This window comes from Cheilinus undulatus, linkage group 9 (assembly GCF_018320785.1).
Source record: "Cheilinus undulatus linkage group 9, ASM1832078v1, whole genome shotgun sequence".
NCBI classification, from domain to species: domain Eukaryota; kingdom Metazoa; phylum Chordata; class Actinopteri; order Labriformes; family Labridae; genus Cheilinus; species Cheilinus undulatus.
In genome coordinates this window covers 22,107,972-22,124,361 of record NC_054873.1, presented here as the reverse complement: position 1 = coordinate 22,124,361, position 16,390 = coordinate 22,107,972, and the positions used below count along the sequence as shown (strand labels likewise).

Sequence of the window (16,390 nt, the reverse complement as noted above, 5' to 3'; positions counted from 1 at the left end):
TACAGTGAGTACAACTTAATTTTTCAAGGTAATTGATTACCTATAATATTTATTACTATTTTGAGTTCCATGGACTTATCAGGGTTTACAGTGCACCAAAAAATATTGCATAAGTGTTGCACACTAAAAGTAAAAGATTTAGCGTAATTACTGCAAACTCAAATGAACATTTAAGTCCCAGTTTTGAACACTTAAAATAATTAGTTTAACACTAAAGCACACGTAAGATAATAAACTTAGCATCAGTGTTTACTACTCATACATATTTAGCTAGTGCAATTGCAACACATTCAAAATAAGCAAATTATCTGAACTCATTAAAGTTAAATTTAGTTGACTTGATTTTCCACATTTTTTAAGTAAGTGCAACTTATTTTATTTTCCAGTGCAGTGAACTTTCACATCAACATTATCATGAACACTGGAAATGTCATTTATAAGACAATTAACACCAAATCACATACTGAAATTATAATTTAAAAAAATCTTTGAAACAAGTTAAATTGATATTAAATAACAATAAGTGTCTCAAAAATCTTACTGCATTTATCAAGATATTTCCATCAATTCCCCTTCAAATATGCTGCTTATTTTTTGTTGTGGTACTTGGATTAAAACCTCTATGGACAGAGTGATCCCTCTTCTCTGCTGATTTTGGAGCTGTACACGTGTAAGCATAGTTTTATGATGTCAGATCTAATCCTGCTTTCTTTAAGCAGTCGAACATTTCTCTACTACTAATGCAAAATGGAAAAAAAGTGTTTTTCTTCAGCATGCTTGTCTGACATTTACAATTACAGACATTTAAAACAAGTTTATAGATAAAATCTATATGTATGCTGATAGTCTTGTTTGCTTTTATAAGTCATATAAAGGCATTTGTATTCATTTAGATCAGTTTCGTAAACTGCTACAAAAACCTCGGGGAAACAGAAGTCAGCACACAAAATATCTCTTTAACTTCTTTAAATTGAAGTTGAATGGTAGTGTACAGACACAACAAAGAAGAAGCCTTCGTTTGAATGCTGATGAAGGCTTCCTACTGAAACATGCTCCTTGCTGCCAATCTGCCAAAATTTAATGATGCTAAAATGACATTTGTATGCTTACTGTTTTGTTATCTTGCCACTCTTTTTTGGCTCAGCACTTGAGGAGTTTTTGTTCTTTCCAGTGTGCTCTGATTTCTAGTCGTTGAAGAAATTTTACACTTTTTTGTAATGTCAATATCATCAATGTACACAAGCAAACAATCTCACAGTTTTATAAGAGTCCTGATGGTCTAAGATTGCATGATTAAACACATAGAAGTACATGGAAAATGTGCGAAATTTCCTCTAGAAAGAGTTAGATGGTTCTGAGTCTTAGAGCTTCCCATCTGTGTAATGTCAATGGTTTCAAGAAAGTGTAAAAAATATGAATGAAACAAAGACAACTATCAAGAGGTGACTAGGAAAGGAAAGATCCACAACAGGAATGCACAAATTAATCTAAAGAGGAGCAGAGCAGACAGGGCGTCAGAGTACCTGCACGTAACCAAAGCATGTTGATGTCCTTGAGATGAAAACACCTGAAAAAGAAGATGAGATGACAAATTCCTCTCTATTTTTCACATGTTTCTCTACTCTGGCTGAAAGGCTTTCTTCTGCAGACCTGAGAGTCCAAGACTAGGGTAGCTGAAGTGTGCGTCTGGTTTGTGTGTATGTGTGTGTGTGCGTGCATGCTGTGCTAGTGTGTGTGTGAGAAAGGTTGGAGAAAGAAGTTATAATAAGGATTATTCCCCTAGTCATGAGAAAGGGCTGTACCAGGCTACCACACACAGAACTTGTCGCATACAAGCACTGGTCGCACCGGCAGACCTGGCTCAGGCGATTACAGGAGTGACAAGGCTGGGTCCGGGACATGAAGTAAGAACCCCACTACAAAAAAACATAGACAAGTTGACAAAATCAATGGAAATTGATAAAATTAGGTGGATGGAGATTCCAGGACAAGAAAATACAGCAAAGAGGAAGATCAAACTTTATAGTGACAACAAAATGCAAAACTGCTGGGATCTCAATATTCTGATCATGAAAAGGATCTGCTTGTGTCAACTAACTGGAAAAAATATATATATTTCACGCAGAGCTGTATCAAGAAATTGCCCAGGATGCTCACAAGGAAACTCAGGATGTAGGCAAACACTGTAACGCTACATACTATATTCGATTCTTTCATAGCTCCACTCTTTAATTACTTCGCAAACATGAAGAGAATAAAGTTTATTAAACTTAAAAAAATCCAGTTCAACCTCAAACAACATTTACTGGCTGAGGATTACTCAGTTGGCAGACAGCAGTGATGGGAGTGAGGCACAACAATGAAAAATAAAACCTACTCTTAAGCGCTGTAAGCCTGGCTGCTCAAAAACAATACATTCCTCTAACCTCAGTTCACTACAGAGCCTGTAAATCAGACAGAATGTCCAACCTGTTTCATACAGGTCGATTTAAGATGGATGAAAGCCATGATTCACAAACTACATAGGGAGTGCAGGGGGACTTACTGGGAACTTTGAGCATGGGTGGCGATAATGTTCGTCCTTTTGAGGCTTTATGGTGTAAGAATGTGATTAGCTCACTGGGTGAGTTTCTTTTTTGGCCTTAATTTCACACAAACAAGTTTGTTTATTCACTTATCCAGTAATACTAAAAAACTTTGTCAAGGTTTGACTGTTAATGTGTGTAACAGTCAATTTGGATGAATGTATCTCTGAAATAAACAGCTATTTGCCAAGCATTATGCTTAACTTCCCCCTTTACATTTAGATTTATCACTATTGCGTGAATTGTCTTGAATTTGGTATAAATCAACAGTTCCTTTGAAACGAATCCTAGTCAGTCTGGTGTTTCCATGAGGTTTCAACAAGGACGGTGAGTGCCATGAAGACTACCAGAAACTTTAGACCTCATCAATATGGAAGATATGTCTCCATCTCCTTCTGCTGGACAACAACAAAACCAAAGTACCCAAGAATGCACGGGTGCTGATATATTACACTGGTGACATCATGTTGAGAAAAAACATGCACAAATGAGATCTGGCGAGTGGAGAAGCAGAATTGGCATCAAGCCCCTTCTGCGAACACAAAGCATAAATCTAAGTGATAAAAATCAACATCTCTCAGTCAGTGCAGTCTACAGCAAAAAGGGTTATTATGTCTGTTTGACACACAGTTATTTAAAGTTCAATGACAGCTATTTTTTTGTCATGCTTGTTTCCATTGTTCCTCCTCTACTTTGCTTATTTAGTATAATGAACTCTAGAGGAGCTGCTTCACTTAACAGAGCTGTCAACCATGGCATCACATGTGCTCTTCTTCTCATCAATTACTGATACAATAACAGCTTTCAGGAAAAAATATTTCCTGGACGATTCAAAACCACAATCATAGCTAAAGATCACAAAAGAATCCAGCTTTGAAAACATGTGGTGTGTAATAAATTTAAATTTTAAAGCTTGATCCATATCCTATCTGTTAACATGGAGGAGGTGTGGTTTATCCCTCTTACTGAAGCCAATCAGTTATAAAAATGTTTTAAACATTTACTTATATGAGAGTGTGATAATGATTTACATTACACTAGTTAAATGCCCCTTTGTCAAGTTAGCATTCTGATTATAGATGAAACTAAGGATGTACGATACTGGATTTTGCCGATACCCAATATACTGATATTTCCAAACTCATTGTAAGCCAATACTGATATTGGCACCAGTGTATAAATGTAGTTTACACCTACAGGTTCAGCCCTCAGAACACACTTTAAAATTTAAGAATGAGCTGACGTAGGTCTGTCGTCCTGCCTAAAACTCCACAAACTACTTCATACGTACAGCTGATATTCACAGCCATTATAGGCAAATATGAATACCTGATATATCATTTGTGATGTCAGCAGAATGCTCATAAATGTTAATATCATTAGTAACTTTTTAACTGATATCTGCCAATTCTGATATAATTTCGATAAAATCGTGCAACCCTAGATGAAACCTTAAGACAAGTTTATATGTCAGACAGGAAAACTGATCTGTAAATTTATCAAAATGAGAAAGTGTTAGATGTAAATTGCCAAATTTGCATTAATTCCTGTCACTCGATTGAGAGATGCAAGATTTTTGTTTTTTTCTCTGTTTTGTAAATTGCTTTGGACTGGTTTTCATGTGGAAAATACACCATGGGATTAAGCAGGGAAGCAGGATATTATAGGGATGATATTAACTTATAAAGTTAACTATTGTATTGACAGATATAAAACTTTATGCTCATATTTTCAACTGAAATATCACCTGTAAATATCGGCTGCATTTAAATAAGATTGTAGCGTTTTAAGCAGACCCGACAATCATAAGATGAAAATTTGGGTTTAGTTCATCCTCATTCCTTGTTTAAAGACTTAAGTTTTAAATATCTGTATCCATGTCAGTTTAAGATGTTTGTTAATATCGTCCTACTGGATCCCAACACAAATCCAGTTATTGTGCATCCTGAGGTTTTAAACCTTGTTGTAATGTCACTGAGTTGTCAGACAGTCTTAACACAACATCCCTGACCCAAGTGTGACTTATTGGAAGCACTTTTGATAACTAAACTGGTTTACACAACATATTACACTGAGTATTTAAACTCTGTAAGACATATAACAAGTGAACATAGTTTTAAGTTGAGCCAGCATGTTCTGGTGGCTATCACTGGAGCTATCCAGAGACCATGGCATAGTTTCATTGCAGACACATAAATCAGAGCTCACAGAGACGTTACTGTGGCTATAAACTGGTACTGTTCCTGTTAATATATCCAGTCTAATCTCTGCTGGATCCACATGTATCAAAGTGCTAAACTCTTTGTCTCTATTACCACTTTAAATAAGTGATTTGCATACCAGAGTACTTAAATACTTCAATTCCATTTTGTCTAATGAGGCTTTAATAGCACAAGGGCAGTGTGCTTTATTTAAATTAGGGAGTTACTTGGAAAAAATATAAAATAGAAGTTATGAATGTTGTGATCCTTTGCATGGCTCTGTGACTGTTTGAGTGAATGTTTGTGGTCTAAGTGAGTCAGAGAGGAGAAGGTCAAGTTTTGGGGTGGGTGGGGGGTTAACAGAGTTTCTCTCAACAGCCCAGTCTCTCCACCCTGAGTCTGCACAATCTCACCTCCTCACCCAGTCTGCTCACTCTCACTCTAATGGAGTCTGAGAGATGGAGAGTCAGGAGAAGACCAAATACTGAAGAGAAACACCAGTCTCACCTCATTGTGTTTTAACAGCCACCAAAGGCTATTCCAGGAATGTACACCATGCATTAGTGTGAATGTATACATATTTCACTAATCCGATTAAAACACTACCAGTGCCAAAATCCATTATAGTGCTATTTGGGTGTGCTTCTGTGTAAGTGTGTGTGTTTTAAGATAAAGGAGGGTTGACACTCTCTGACTTATTATCTCCTAAGTAACATCCAGAGCTTTATTACTTTTTCTTTCCTCGTTTATCTGAACTGAGATGTGACCATGATAAGAGAGTGATAAAAGGACAAGTTTTTATTATCGGGAAGGATTTTTGAGAAAGAACGGTATAAAAGAGAAGCATGCATTGAAGGCAGCACCTATAATAAAACTCCAGTGGACAAGCTGACATTTTAGTTCAAGCAAAAGTGGCTGAAATAAAGCCAAAGAACATCTCTCGAACTCCCAAAGCAAGAATGTAAACACACTAAATTCCTGTCAGAGTGGCAAGGAACCTCTGACAGTCATTGATGGCTGTGTATATTTAAGTCAACACTCTGTGTACATTATAATCAAGTGTTAAGTCTCTCTACAGATAAGTCAGCACACATAAGCAACACTGCGTGTTTTAGTATGTGCACTTGACATCTCTTGGAGCATTTTACATTAATGATCCTTGAAAAAAGTCAGTAAATCATTGAACGATGAGGAAAAGAAATCTGCACAAAAATTAAATTTGCTGTAGGTGTATGATAGACAAGCTGAGGTACATTCACTGCTTATTACAGCTCCTGTGAGTAAAACCATGTTGATGTTGGTGCCCCCTGTGAACAAAGCAGTACCTCTTCTGTCTGCTGCTTTTGTAGAGGGCATTATAAGTGTTTACTGACACAATTAAAACACAATGGGGCAACACTAGCCTTGTGATTATATCTGTGCCCATATACAGAGACTGTAATTCCCAAAGCAGGTGGCCTATGTTCAAATCTGCCCTGTGGCTCCTTCCCTGCACATACTTCCCCCTTATTTCTTTCTCACCTGTTTCTGACTTGTTCCACTGTCATATCTGAATAAAAGCATTAAAGCTCAAACCATATTTTAAAATAAGATTTTAAAAATCAAATCCAGCGTTCTTTAAACAGTCAAAAGTGTCCCTCACTGTGAATCTAGCAAAAAAAAATAAACATGGATATTTCTGCATGTTGTAAAATGCCTCATTTGACACCTACCTCATGGCAGTGGCTTCAGGCATCAAAAACTACTAAACCAAAATGATACATTGTGTTGTTTTTGGTCTTGTTTGCTTTTGCTGTACATTTAAATCAATCAGTATGAGTTTTAGTCTGTTTCATAACCCGTTAAAAACTACGCATGGAAGCTTTAAAATCTAAAATCTGGACAAAATTAATGTAATGCAAAGTCGTCTGGAGGTGAAAAACAACTCATATGTACTTAAACTGTTCAAAATACCAAAGAAATGTCATTTTTAAAAAAATGTTTGCACTCTATAGTTCACAGACAAATCTTCTTATTGCATATCAAGCTAAATATAAATCAGCACTGTTCTAAATTGATTTGGATTGTACTACATCACAGTTAAAATCACACTGCTGTTTCCAACACACACATCATGCCCCTGTACCCTTGCAAAACACACCATTTATCTTGACTTGAATTCCTGCAGCCTTCAAACTCTCAACCCCAACCTCCTCCACCTCCTTTTTTTTCTTTCTGAGGATTCCCCTTTAACTTGATCTGTTACCCATCAGCGGCACTTTTGCTCCCTGCACCCATTAACCCTCCTGGATTTTATTTTAAGTATTTAAATTCAGCTGTAAAGAAACTTGGTGTTAATGTTTGGTAAAAATTCACCTGAAGGCCAATAAGCTGTTATTATTGTGATGAAAATCACCTGCCATGTGTGCTACATCACAATAGCCTTCTTCAAACAACAGAATGCATGAGCTTAAACACAACACACTTTAAAGATACTACACCATTGATCAGATAAAAAATAAGTACCACAGCACAGGTTTCTTTATCTAAAATTAAACTTGTTAGCTATTTATGAGTCAGTGATGCAATAGTAACAACTGTGCGTCCAGTTCGTTTCATGCAATGTTTAAAAGTTAAACTGCAGTAACTTTAATGAATTCTTACCTTCAAAAAACCTCTGTAACGCTTCTGTTTCATCTACCACGTCCATCCTAGCGGGTCCCACATAAAAAATCCATGAAAGTCTCCCCTTGTCCGAACGAAACCAATTCGGATCGGGGAAACTTTCACATGTGCATCACGGAATCCAGATGATTTTCTTAGCCACTTCTTTTCAGTTAAAATAAATCCATTTCTTCACGCGCTAAAACCTAGGCTACTTCTCTTGGCACTGGTAACGCTATCTGATTCAACTTTGTTTAAGGTGCCGACAAACTTCCAAACGAGAACAACGTGGAAGCTTTTCCTCGCACGCGCACCTTCACTTCAGCCTCCACGAGCTTCATAATACCTTAAAGCTTACTTTAGTGAAACGCATCAGCATCTTGTAGAAAAAAACAGCAGAATATACACGGAAATAAAAGAGAGATAAAAGTTTAAAAACTGGAAGAGAGCGCGTAAAAGTTGACTAACTTGACTCTAGTCCCCTTGTGTGCTCCCTTCTTCCTCCTTCTCCTCCTCCTCACCCTCTGAGGCGGGATGTGAGCAGAGATGGAGGAGAGGAGCTGCTGCAGGTGAGGGATGTGCAGCACACTGCTGCTAAGATCCCATAGAAAAATAAAGCATATCTGAAGGTCAACTTGAACATTAGGGTACATGTTGAACTGATGACGTCATGTAAAGACCATTTACACCCGGCATAAAAACGATTAAGAGGTCATGAAATAAATTATTATGCGGCGATTTTGAGCATCAATTTATCCTTTTAGTCGATTCTGACTATATACAGTCAAACCTGTACGAGAAAATTCTCACAATTTTCGCTTTTCTTTGTTACCTTCTCTTGAAGACCAAATTCAATATAGGCTACTAGCGTTTTGCGACACAGTACAAACCACGCTTTTTCGAAGACTGAGGCTAACAATGAGGTCTGACAACGCGTCATACGCTTTTTCACTGTTTTTAACATAGTAATGAAAAATGTATCCAATAATACAATAACTTATTATCCATTTAAGATAAAGAGGAACAACATGAACTGTATTATATTTCTCAAGATTTTTGGCTTGATACACTATATGGACAAAAGCATTCGGCCATACCTGTTTGTTATTGAACTCAGGTGTTTTAATCAGACCTGTTGCCACAGGTGTATAAAATCAAGCACCTAGTCATGCAGTCTCCATCTGCAGCAAGATGGTTTGTGAAATTACATTTCACATTACATTACCCTTATGTTCCACAGTCAACTGTAAGTGATATTATTGGAAAGTGGAAACGTTTAGGAACAACAGCAACTCAGCCACAAGGTGAAAGATCACATAAAATCACAGGTCGGGGTCAATGACTATAGTGTTAAAAGTCACCAATGCTCTGCTGATTCCATTGTTGGAGAATTTTGAACGTCCAGTGGCATTAACGTAAGCACAAACCTGTGAAGCTGGAGCTTCATGGAATGGGAGCTGCATGCAAGCCTCACATCACAAAGTCCAATGCCAAGCATCAGATGGAGAGGTGTAACGGCTTATTTAGCTCTTCGTTTGAAATGCATAGGGTTATGGACTGACCTTTTTGCCCGTACTATGCATTTTGGCATTTTTTGTCCATTCTCTTGAAGCTTAGAATTACTGACAAAAAGTAGCAATACCACCACCAATCTTGGGGGCAGTGTTGAGTTATGCAGCTAACAGTTCAACACAGAGTAGCAAAACACAACGAAGAAGAATTAAAAAAAAAAAAAAAAAAAAGGCAGAACTTAATCGAGTTTTCTGAGAAAATATCGCGGAACATTGAGTGAATTGTTAAAAGATACATACAAATGATGTGAGCTCACCTGGGTACAAAGACAGACAACTACAAGTGCTCAGCGAAGCAGAGGACTGTGCTGTTATCAGTCTATTGGATGGACGAAGAAGTTCTGTGAGAGAATACAACCTCTAAGTGGATTCATTTTTCATTGTCTGCTCCAACATAACAAACATACGTCAGTATGACAGCAGTGAAGGTTGTAACATTTAAAACGCACAGACCTATTTTCTTATGTGCATAAAAGCCATAAAGCACACAGACACTGGGCTGTGGATCAGTGGTAACATGCCCTGAACGGTGACGAATCATGCTTCTCTGTTTGGCAGTCAGATGGATGAGTCTGGGTTTGGCGGATGCTGGGAGTGTTACCTGCCTGACTGCACTGTGCCAACTGTGAAGTTTGGTGGAGGAGGGATAATGGTATGGGACTTTATTTTTATGGTTTGGGCTGGGCCCCTTATCTCCAGTGAAGAAAAATCTCAATGCTTCAGCATATCAAGACATTTAACTGCTATGCTTCCAATTTTGTGGCAACAGTTTGGGGAAGGCCCTTTTCTATTCCAAGATGACTGAGTCCCAGTGCACAAAATAAGGACTACTAAGACATGGCTTGATGACTTTGGTGTGGAAGAGCTTGATTGGCCCGCACAGAGCTCTAACCTCAACCTCAGCACCTTGATGAGCTGAACAGAAATTACAATACTTGACAATGTTTTTTTTAACCCAATGAGAAAACTACAATGTGAATGAAAACATGGGGATACCCTCAGTCCAACACTATGAAGTCATATGTACTGCCAATTTTAACTACCTAAGTTCAGTTTTAACTGCCTGATCCATGGTCCTCACTCTCTGATCCAGCAGAATTACTCAATTTTTTAAACTTTTATTATGTTTCAGTGACTTGTTCTGAATTCGACCAGTTTAAAACCCATACAGCAACAGACGTGTTTTGTGTCAAAGCTTCCCAAGGGGAGGATTTGAGGTAATGATCCATTTCTCTAAACCTTATCAGCTGCAGCCCCCCCAACCCCCCTTATAACAATGCCACTGTGTGCAGCCCCCACAGCCTTGACGCCCACCCCACCCACCCCCCTCACCCACATGTGAGATGTTGTTGTGTTGTCTTGTTCCCCCACAGCTGGAGCATCTCCCTCTCCACCCCTCCACCCCTCTGCTTTTCCTCCATTCAACCCAAACAACGCCTTCGTTCTTCCAGCCACACTATGCAGATTGTTTCAGAGGACAAGTAAGAAAGAGAAACAGATAGAGGCTGCAGGGGACAATGAAACAGCTGGCCATGCCAAAGCAGTTCATTTTGGTTTTCTATATTTGTTATCTCATGTAGCTCTGGAGCTGCATGTGTGTTGATATGTGAGGCCCACTTGTACTGCCTGCTGTGCAGCTATGAACCCTGTTCATAAAGTCATAGTAATAGGACTTCTTAAGGCTAAGTATCATTTCAAGGGTTGCCTTAACAGAGAACAGACTAAGTTATGATCTGATTCATCTAACATATCCCAACACAAATTTTGTGTATATTCAAATGGGCTACAGGCATGTATTATCAGTTATTTTTACCCAGTGCAGCTGTCAAGGTTGCTAGATATCAGAGGTAACACTTACAAATGAAAGGGTTAGGGCAGGAATATAAAACCATAATAACTAAATAAAAATATGTTTCAGATGTATTTTACCACCTCACTGGCATTAGCATCAGCCTGATCTCAACACTTACCCAAGATTACATGGTCCAGTTGTTTCCTATTATTTGAGGCAGCTGTATGTGTTGGCCTCCTAGGGCTAGAACAAACAGAAAGGAATCAGATATAAATATGATTCAATATAAATGTTAATTAGCATTAAAACCTAAACTCAAAAAACACAGAGCAATATTTTCATTCATTCTTATTCACCTGTGTGTTAGCTATTTTTTGTCATCAAGATCTTGTCCTGTCATGGCTCTCTGTCAAACTCTCTTCCTCTGTAGCAGCTCAAGCTAACTACAATGAATAGGTTAAAAAAAAAACATTTTTTGTATCTGTTAAAAAACACTGAAACATTTGTCTAAGCTTGTGTAACTCTAAGGTTCATGTAATAAAATGTCACTTATTAAACAACTAGTTAAACTTAAGCTACTTTTTTATTTAGATTTATTTTGGGCTGCAACCAAGACTTAAAATGGTATACTGCCACCTGCTGCACCAAAATATACAGATTTTTAAATTAAATTAAATTAGAATAGCTGACTTACAACCTGAAAGGGATCTCCCATTTTAAGAATATCAGCTGTCGGCTAATAAGATGTAGCTAATGGCTAATATCATTTGGAAACATCAGACAGAAGAGACCGCCAGATCACTGCTGGCTTTTTTAGGTTTCTCTAAAATGTGTGATTTTTTTTTTTTCTTTTCTTTCTTTGGACCTATTTTTTCTGTATTTTTGGTTGCTGCTGTGGAGCTGTTTGACTCCTGTTGCCACAACTATTAAAATCAGCCGCACTCCTGTTATCATAATCATTATAGTAAATGTTAAAGTGAATTTAAAAGCAGTTTAGCTTCAACTGCTATAATTAACACTAGCTGTCTTCCCATTTTATCACCATCAGAGAATAACTCATGATATTAAAAAGATCAGATCATGCTTTGATGGTATACCAGAAACACTTCAGCAGCAGGCGGCTGTTCAACACCAGTCTGATTCTGCTCTGTTATATGGCAGTTTCTACTGCTACTTAACCAGGTGCTTTGCTAACTGTAGATTAATAGTGGGTTTTTATAAATAATAACACAATTACCTGTAAGATAGCATATGTTATGATGTGGTGTTAAACCATTAAAGGTTCATGAATTTTCCTAAAAGAATACAGTTCCTATAAAGAGTGTTCACCCCCTTGGATGTTTTACCCTTATATGTCAGTCATGGTCAATATAATTTGGCCTTTTTGATATACACAAAACACACACAAAAAACTCTTTAAAGTCAAAGTGAAAACATTTCAACAAAGTAACGTCAGTCAGATAAAAATATGCAAAGAAACAGGGGTGAAGGCATAAATATTTACCCCTTTTAAAGTGACTGACCTTATTCAACAGAGGTCCAGCCAATTGGTGCTAGTAGTCTCACAATTAGTGAAATGGGGATTACCAGAGGGCAGTGAATGTGTCTCAAGTGACTGTAACATAAAAACACCTGTGTCTGGAAGGTCCAGTCACTGGTTAATCTGTTTTCCTGGCTACCATTAAACTGTGAAAACAAAAGAACACTCCAAGCAACTCAGAGAAGTGGCTATTAAAAAGTATAAATAAGGGGTTGGATACATAAAAAATTCCAAGGCACTGAACATCCCCAAGAGTTCAGTTAAATCCATCATCAAGAAGAGGAAGGAATATGGCACATGAGTAAATCTGCCTAGATCAGGCCACCCTAACAAACTGAGTGGCTGTGCAAGGAGACTTGTGAGAGAGGCCATCAAGACTACTCTGAAGGAGTTACAAGCTTCAGCAGCTGAGATTAGAGAGACTGCATAAAACTGTTGCCCAGGTTCTGCCCAGGAGAGTGGCATGTTAAAGAAAACATATTTTAAAATCTCGACTAGAGTTTACCAAAAGGCATGTGGGAGAATCCATGTTAAGGTGGAAGAAAGTTCTTTGAGACCAAAATGGTGCTTTTTTGCCATCAGACAAGACACTCTATTCGGCGGACACCAAACACTGCACATCACTACAAACACACCATCCTCACTGTGAAGCACAGTGGTGGAAGCATCATGCTGTGGGGATGCTTCTTCGCATCTGAGGGCTAGTAAAGTGAGAGAGTGAAATTAATGCAGAAAATCCTGGAGGACTTTCTTATTCAGTCTGCAAGAGGACTACAGCTTGGGAGAAGATTTATTCTTCAGCATGACAATGACCTAAAGCATACAGCGAAAGCTGCACAGAGATGGTTTGAAGACAACAAGGGGAATGTTCCGAAGTGGCCAGACCTCAATCCAATAGAGAATTTGTGGCTGGACTTGAAAAGTGCTGTTCCCGTCCGGCTCAATGCAACCTGATGGAGTTTGAGCAGTTTTGCAAAGAAGAATGGAGTAAAACTGCAGTGTCCAGATGTGCAAACCTGATTGAGACCTGTCCACACTGACTCAGTGCTGTGATTGCAGCCAAAAAGGGCATCTACTAAATACTGACTTAACACGGGGTAAATGATTATGCAATCACTTATTTTACCTTACATATCCTCATTGTTTAATTGACATTTAATAGTTGTTTTTTTTTGGTCATTTTTTGTTAAAAAGCTAAATTATATTGGTCATGATTGATTTATAAAATCAATAAAAGGGTAAAGCATCCAAAAGGACAAATATTTCTTAATAAGCCCTGTAGATTGTCACTCAATATGTGCAGATGTCCATCTCTTAAGTGTGGCTTTTATAGACTCCTTTCAGCGCTGGCAAGGTCATTTCAACTATCTTTATTTTTCATTATGAAATTTGATATGAAACCTAAGAGGCCATGGTAGATAAGGATGCTTTTATCAGATTCTGTTACAAGTAAGAGCTTAAGCAGTCTCCTCTACATCTGACCACATGTCAGCACAAACAATAGATGGTCTGTTAATTGCAATCTCTGGGATCAAACACAGACACCATTCTTTATCATCACACGAAGATGCTGGCCTACATTTTAGGCTCCATTTGTTTTGATTGACACTTTATGTGGACATAATTAGCCTCTCTTACGCATGTTTCTTAGTGCTGGAGCGCAGTGAGCTGTTCTTTTGTTCATGAATGAAAAAAGCCCTTGTTCTCTTTAGGACTTGTTTGAATTATTAAAATGGTCAGCGTTCATTCAAGGATATTGTACACCTTGTACAATGTTGTCACGTTTGCAATTTTCCTCCTGAGAAGAATAATCTGCTCTAGGTCTGATGAGGAAAACACTTTTCAAAACAAAGTAAGGAAAAACATTATGACATTCACTTACAAGACAACTTTCATATAGATTTCCCCAGTTTGATGCATTTTTCAGGTTTGAGTTTTTTAATGTTACTCAGCTTTTTGTTTAATGTACAGCAATTATAGGTTATTTTACCTTATTTCTTTCTTTCAGTGTCTTATTATGAGAAGGACAGCTCCTTACAGCCATGACTGTCATTCAGAAAACAGACATTTGATATATTTTTTTAATTCTGTGGATTATTTGTAGTAAAAAAAAAATTTTTTTCTTTTTCTTTCTTCTCCAGTAGAGGGCAGAATTGCTTTGATATGGATTTGACTGAGTGGCGTGGAGATTTATACACTAGAAAAGGAGGATATTTTTAGGCTTTAATGATTCAGTTTCACAGGTCTATTTGAGTGTGAAGACACTTTAGTATACTTTCAACAACCTGCTGATGTTCCTGTTGGTTTATAAAGTGGTTCCAGTTACTCTGTAAGTGATTTTGTAATGCTATACATGTTTAAAACCTCTATGTATTCTAGGTTAAAAGCTCCACTCTACTTTGACTCCTTAATTATTACTCATTAGATGCGAGATAGACACTGAATCTCTGCACTTTATGCCTGACATTTTTGTTACTATGAGTCACTTCCTAACCCTCATTCTTCAAACAGGTGATCTTTCAGCACTGACAGCTTAAGTTAATAATCAAACCTAGTGGTAAGGTTTCCAAAGTAACCACTGTCATAACAAATCACATTTTAGAGTGCCTGAGCTTGAGCAACAGCTGAACACAACCAACAAACACCATTGGTCAAATCAGTGGGTGTACAACATGCCTTTTACTGTCATAATGCTTTCATTTTTTTTAAAGCATGAACATTCAAGTAAAACCCAGAAACGTAATAAAAGGTAGAAGAACAGCATTAACTGATTCTCTGCAGGAACAGGACTCTGCAGCTGGACAAAGAGTGGTCATTCTTAGCAGGCAGTGACACTGAAACCTGGGCAGCGTTCCATACTGTTGCTCCCCTTTCATTCACCGTGTGCGTTTCATCTAGCTCGGACCAGTCTGGTTCTCTGCACAGAGTAAAACCTAAGGAAATGGATCAATGTCATAACTTCATCTGCATAAATAGCTGTCCATGCATTTTTATTTTGTTTTTTTTTTTTTACTACATTTCGTAATATATGCAGAAATCATCAACAAAAATTTTTAAACATGCTTTTTATCCCCATGTCAATGTTTAATAAGTCAGACACCCTATCTGATAGAAGATCTGATCACTCATACTTTTGATCAGTCGTTTTCAGCATTGGACCTTAACACCGTAGATTTCTTTGATGAATCTATGAATCATATGAAATAATAGTGCTGTCAGTAATAATGCATTAATGGCGATGCAGCTAAGCTCAATAATAAACTTACTGCTTTATTTCAGCACACTTTGGTTAAGTCACTGCAACCTCTCCCTGCAGCTACAACGATGTAGAATAAGTACACTAGTGCTCCTTAATGTCTTATTTCACTTTTTTAAAAACCTCACAGTGCTACAAGCTATAGATGGAGACTTATTGTATTCTATTAGCCTTTCCTACAAGAAATTACAGTATAAAATAATCCTGTTTTTTAAATTATTGTGTTCTTTTCTGTTGTTCTAAATAAAGTGATGGGAAAGCTAGTGAGTGTGGATGTTTTGAGCAACATTACATGCTTTTACCACCTTCGTGGACAGTGGAGGGGTCCTAGCAGGCCTGCCCACAGAACTGGCAGGGCCCCTGAAAAACACATATAGGCCCTCCAGAATGGGCATGTGTGCTGAATTGTGGTAGCATCCTGGTTAACAGTTACTTCTTTTTGGAGCTGAAAAGTGTGTCAAACTATCAGTGGATTCTAATGTAGAAATTATTGTTAATTGTTATGCATTATTTTTTAACCACTTTTTGCCCTTCTTTGCCACTTTTTTGCCCTTTTACCAATTTCTTCCATTTTCCGACCATTTTTGTCACTTGAAATCAATTTTTGGCACTATTTCCCCTTCTTCACTACTTCTTATTGCCTCTTTAGACTCATATCTGACACTTTTTGTTAATTTTTACCTATTTTGATCTAGCTCTTGCTGCTTTTTGAAAATAATTTTTTGCCATTTCTAACCATATTTTTCCTGTTTTTCCCTGTTTTCACCATTATTTAAATTTAATTTTACATTAAATGTACTCT

General features: G+C 37.5%; 1 protein-coding gene across 4 annotated transcripts in view; it reads right to left on the bottom strand.

Annotated features, from left to right (window-relative positions):
* The window catches only part of myrf (myelin regulatory factor), a 33,418-nt gene extending 25,454 nt beyond the window's left edge, over positions 1-7,964 (bottom strand). For all 4 annotated transcript variants that reach the window (XM_041796514.1, XM_041796517.1, XM_041796515.1 and 1 more), the window contains exon 1: positions 7,430-7,964. In XM_041796514.1, the coding sequence (XP_041652448.1) occupies positions 7,430-7,475 (46 nt within the window). In that variant the 5' untranslated portion in view covers positions 7,476-7,964. The remainder of the gene's footprint in view (positions 1-7,429) is intronic.
* Between the last annotated feature and the right edge of the window lie 8,426 nt (positions 7,965-16,390).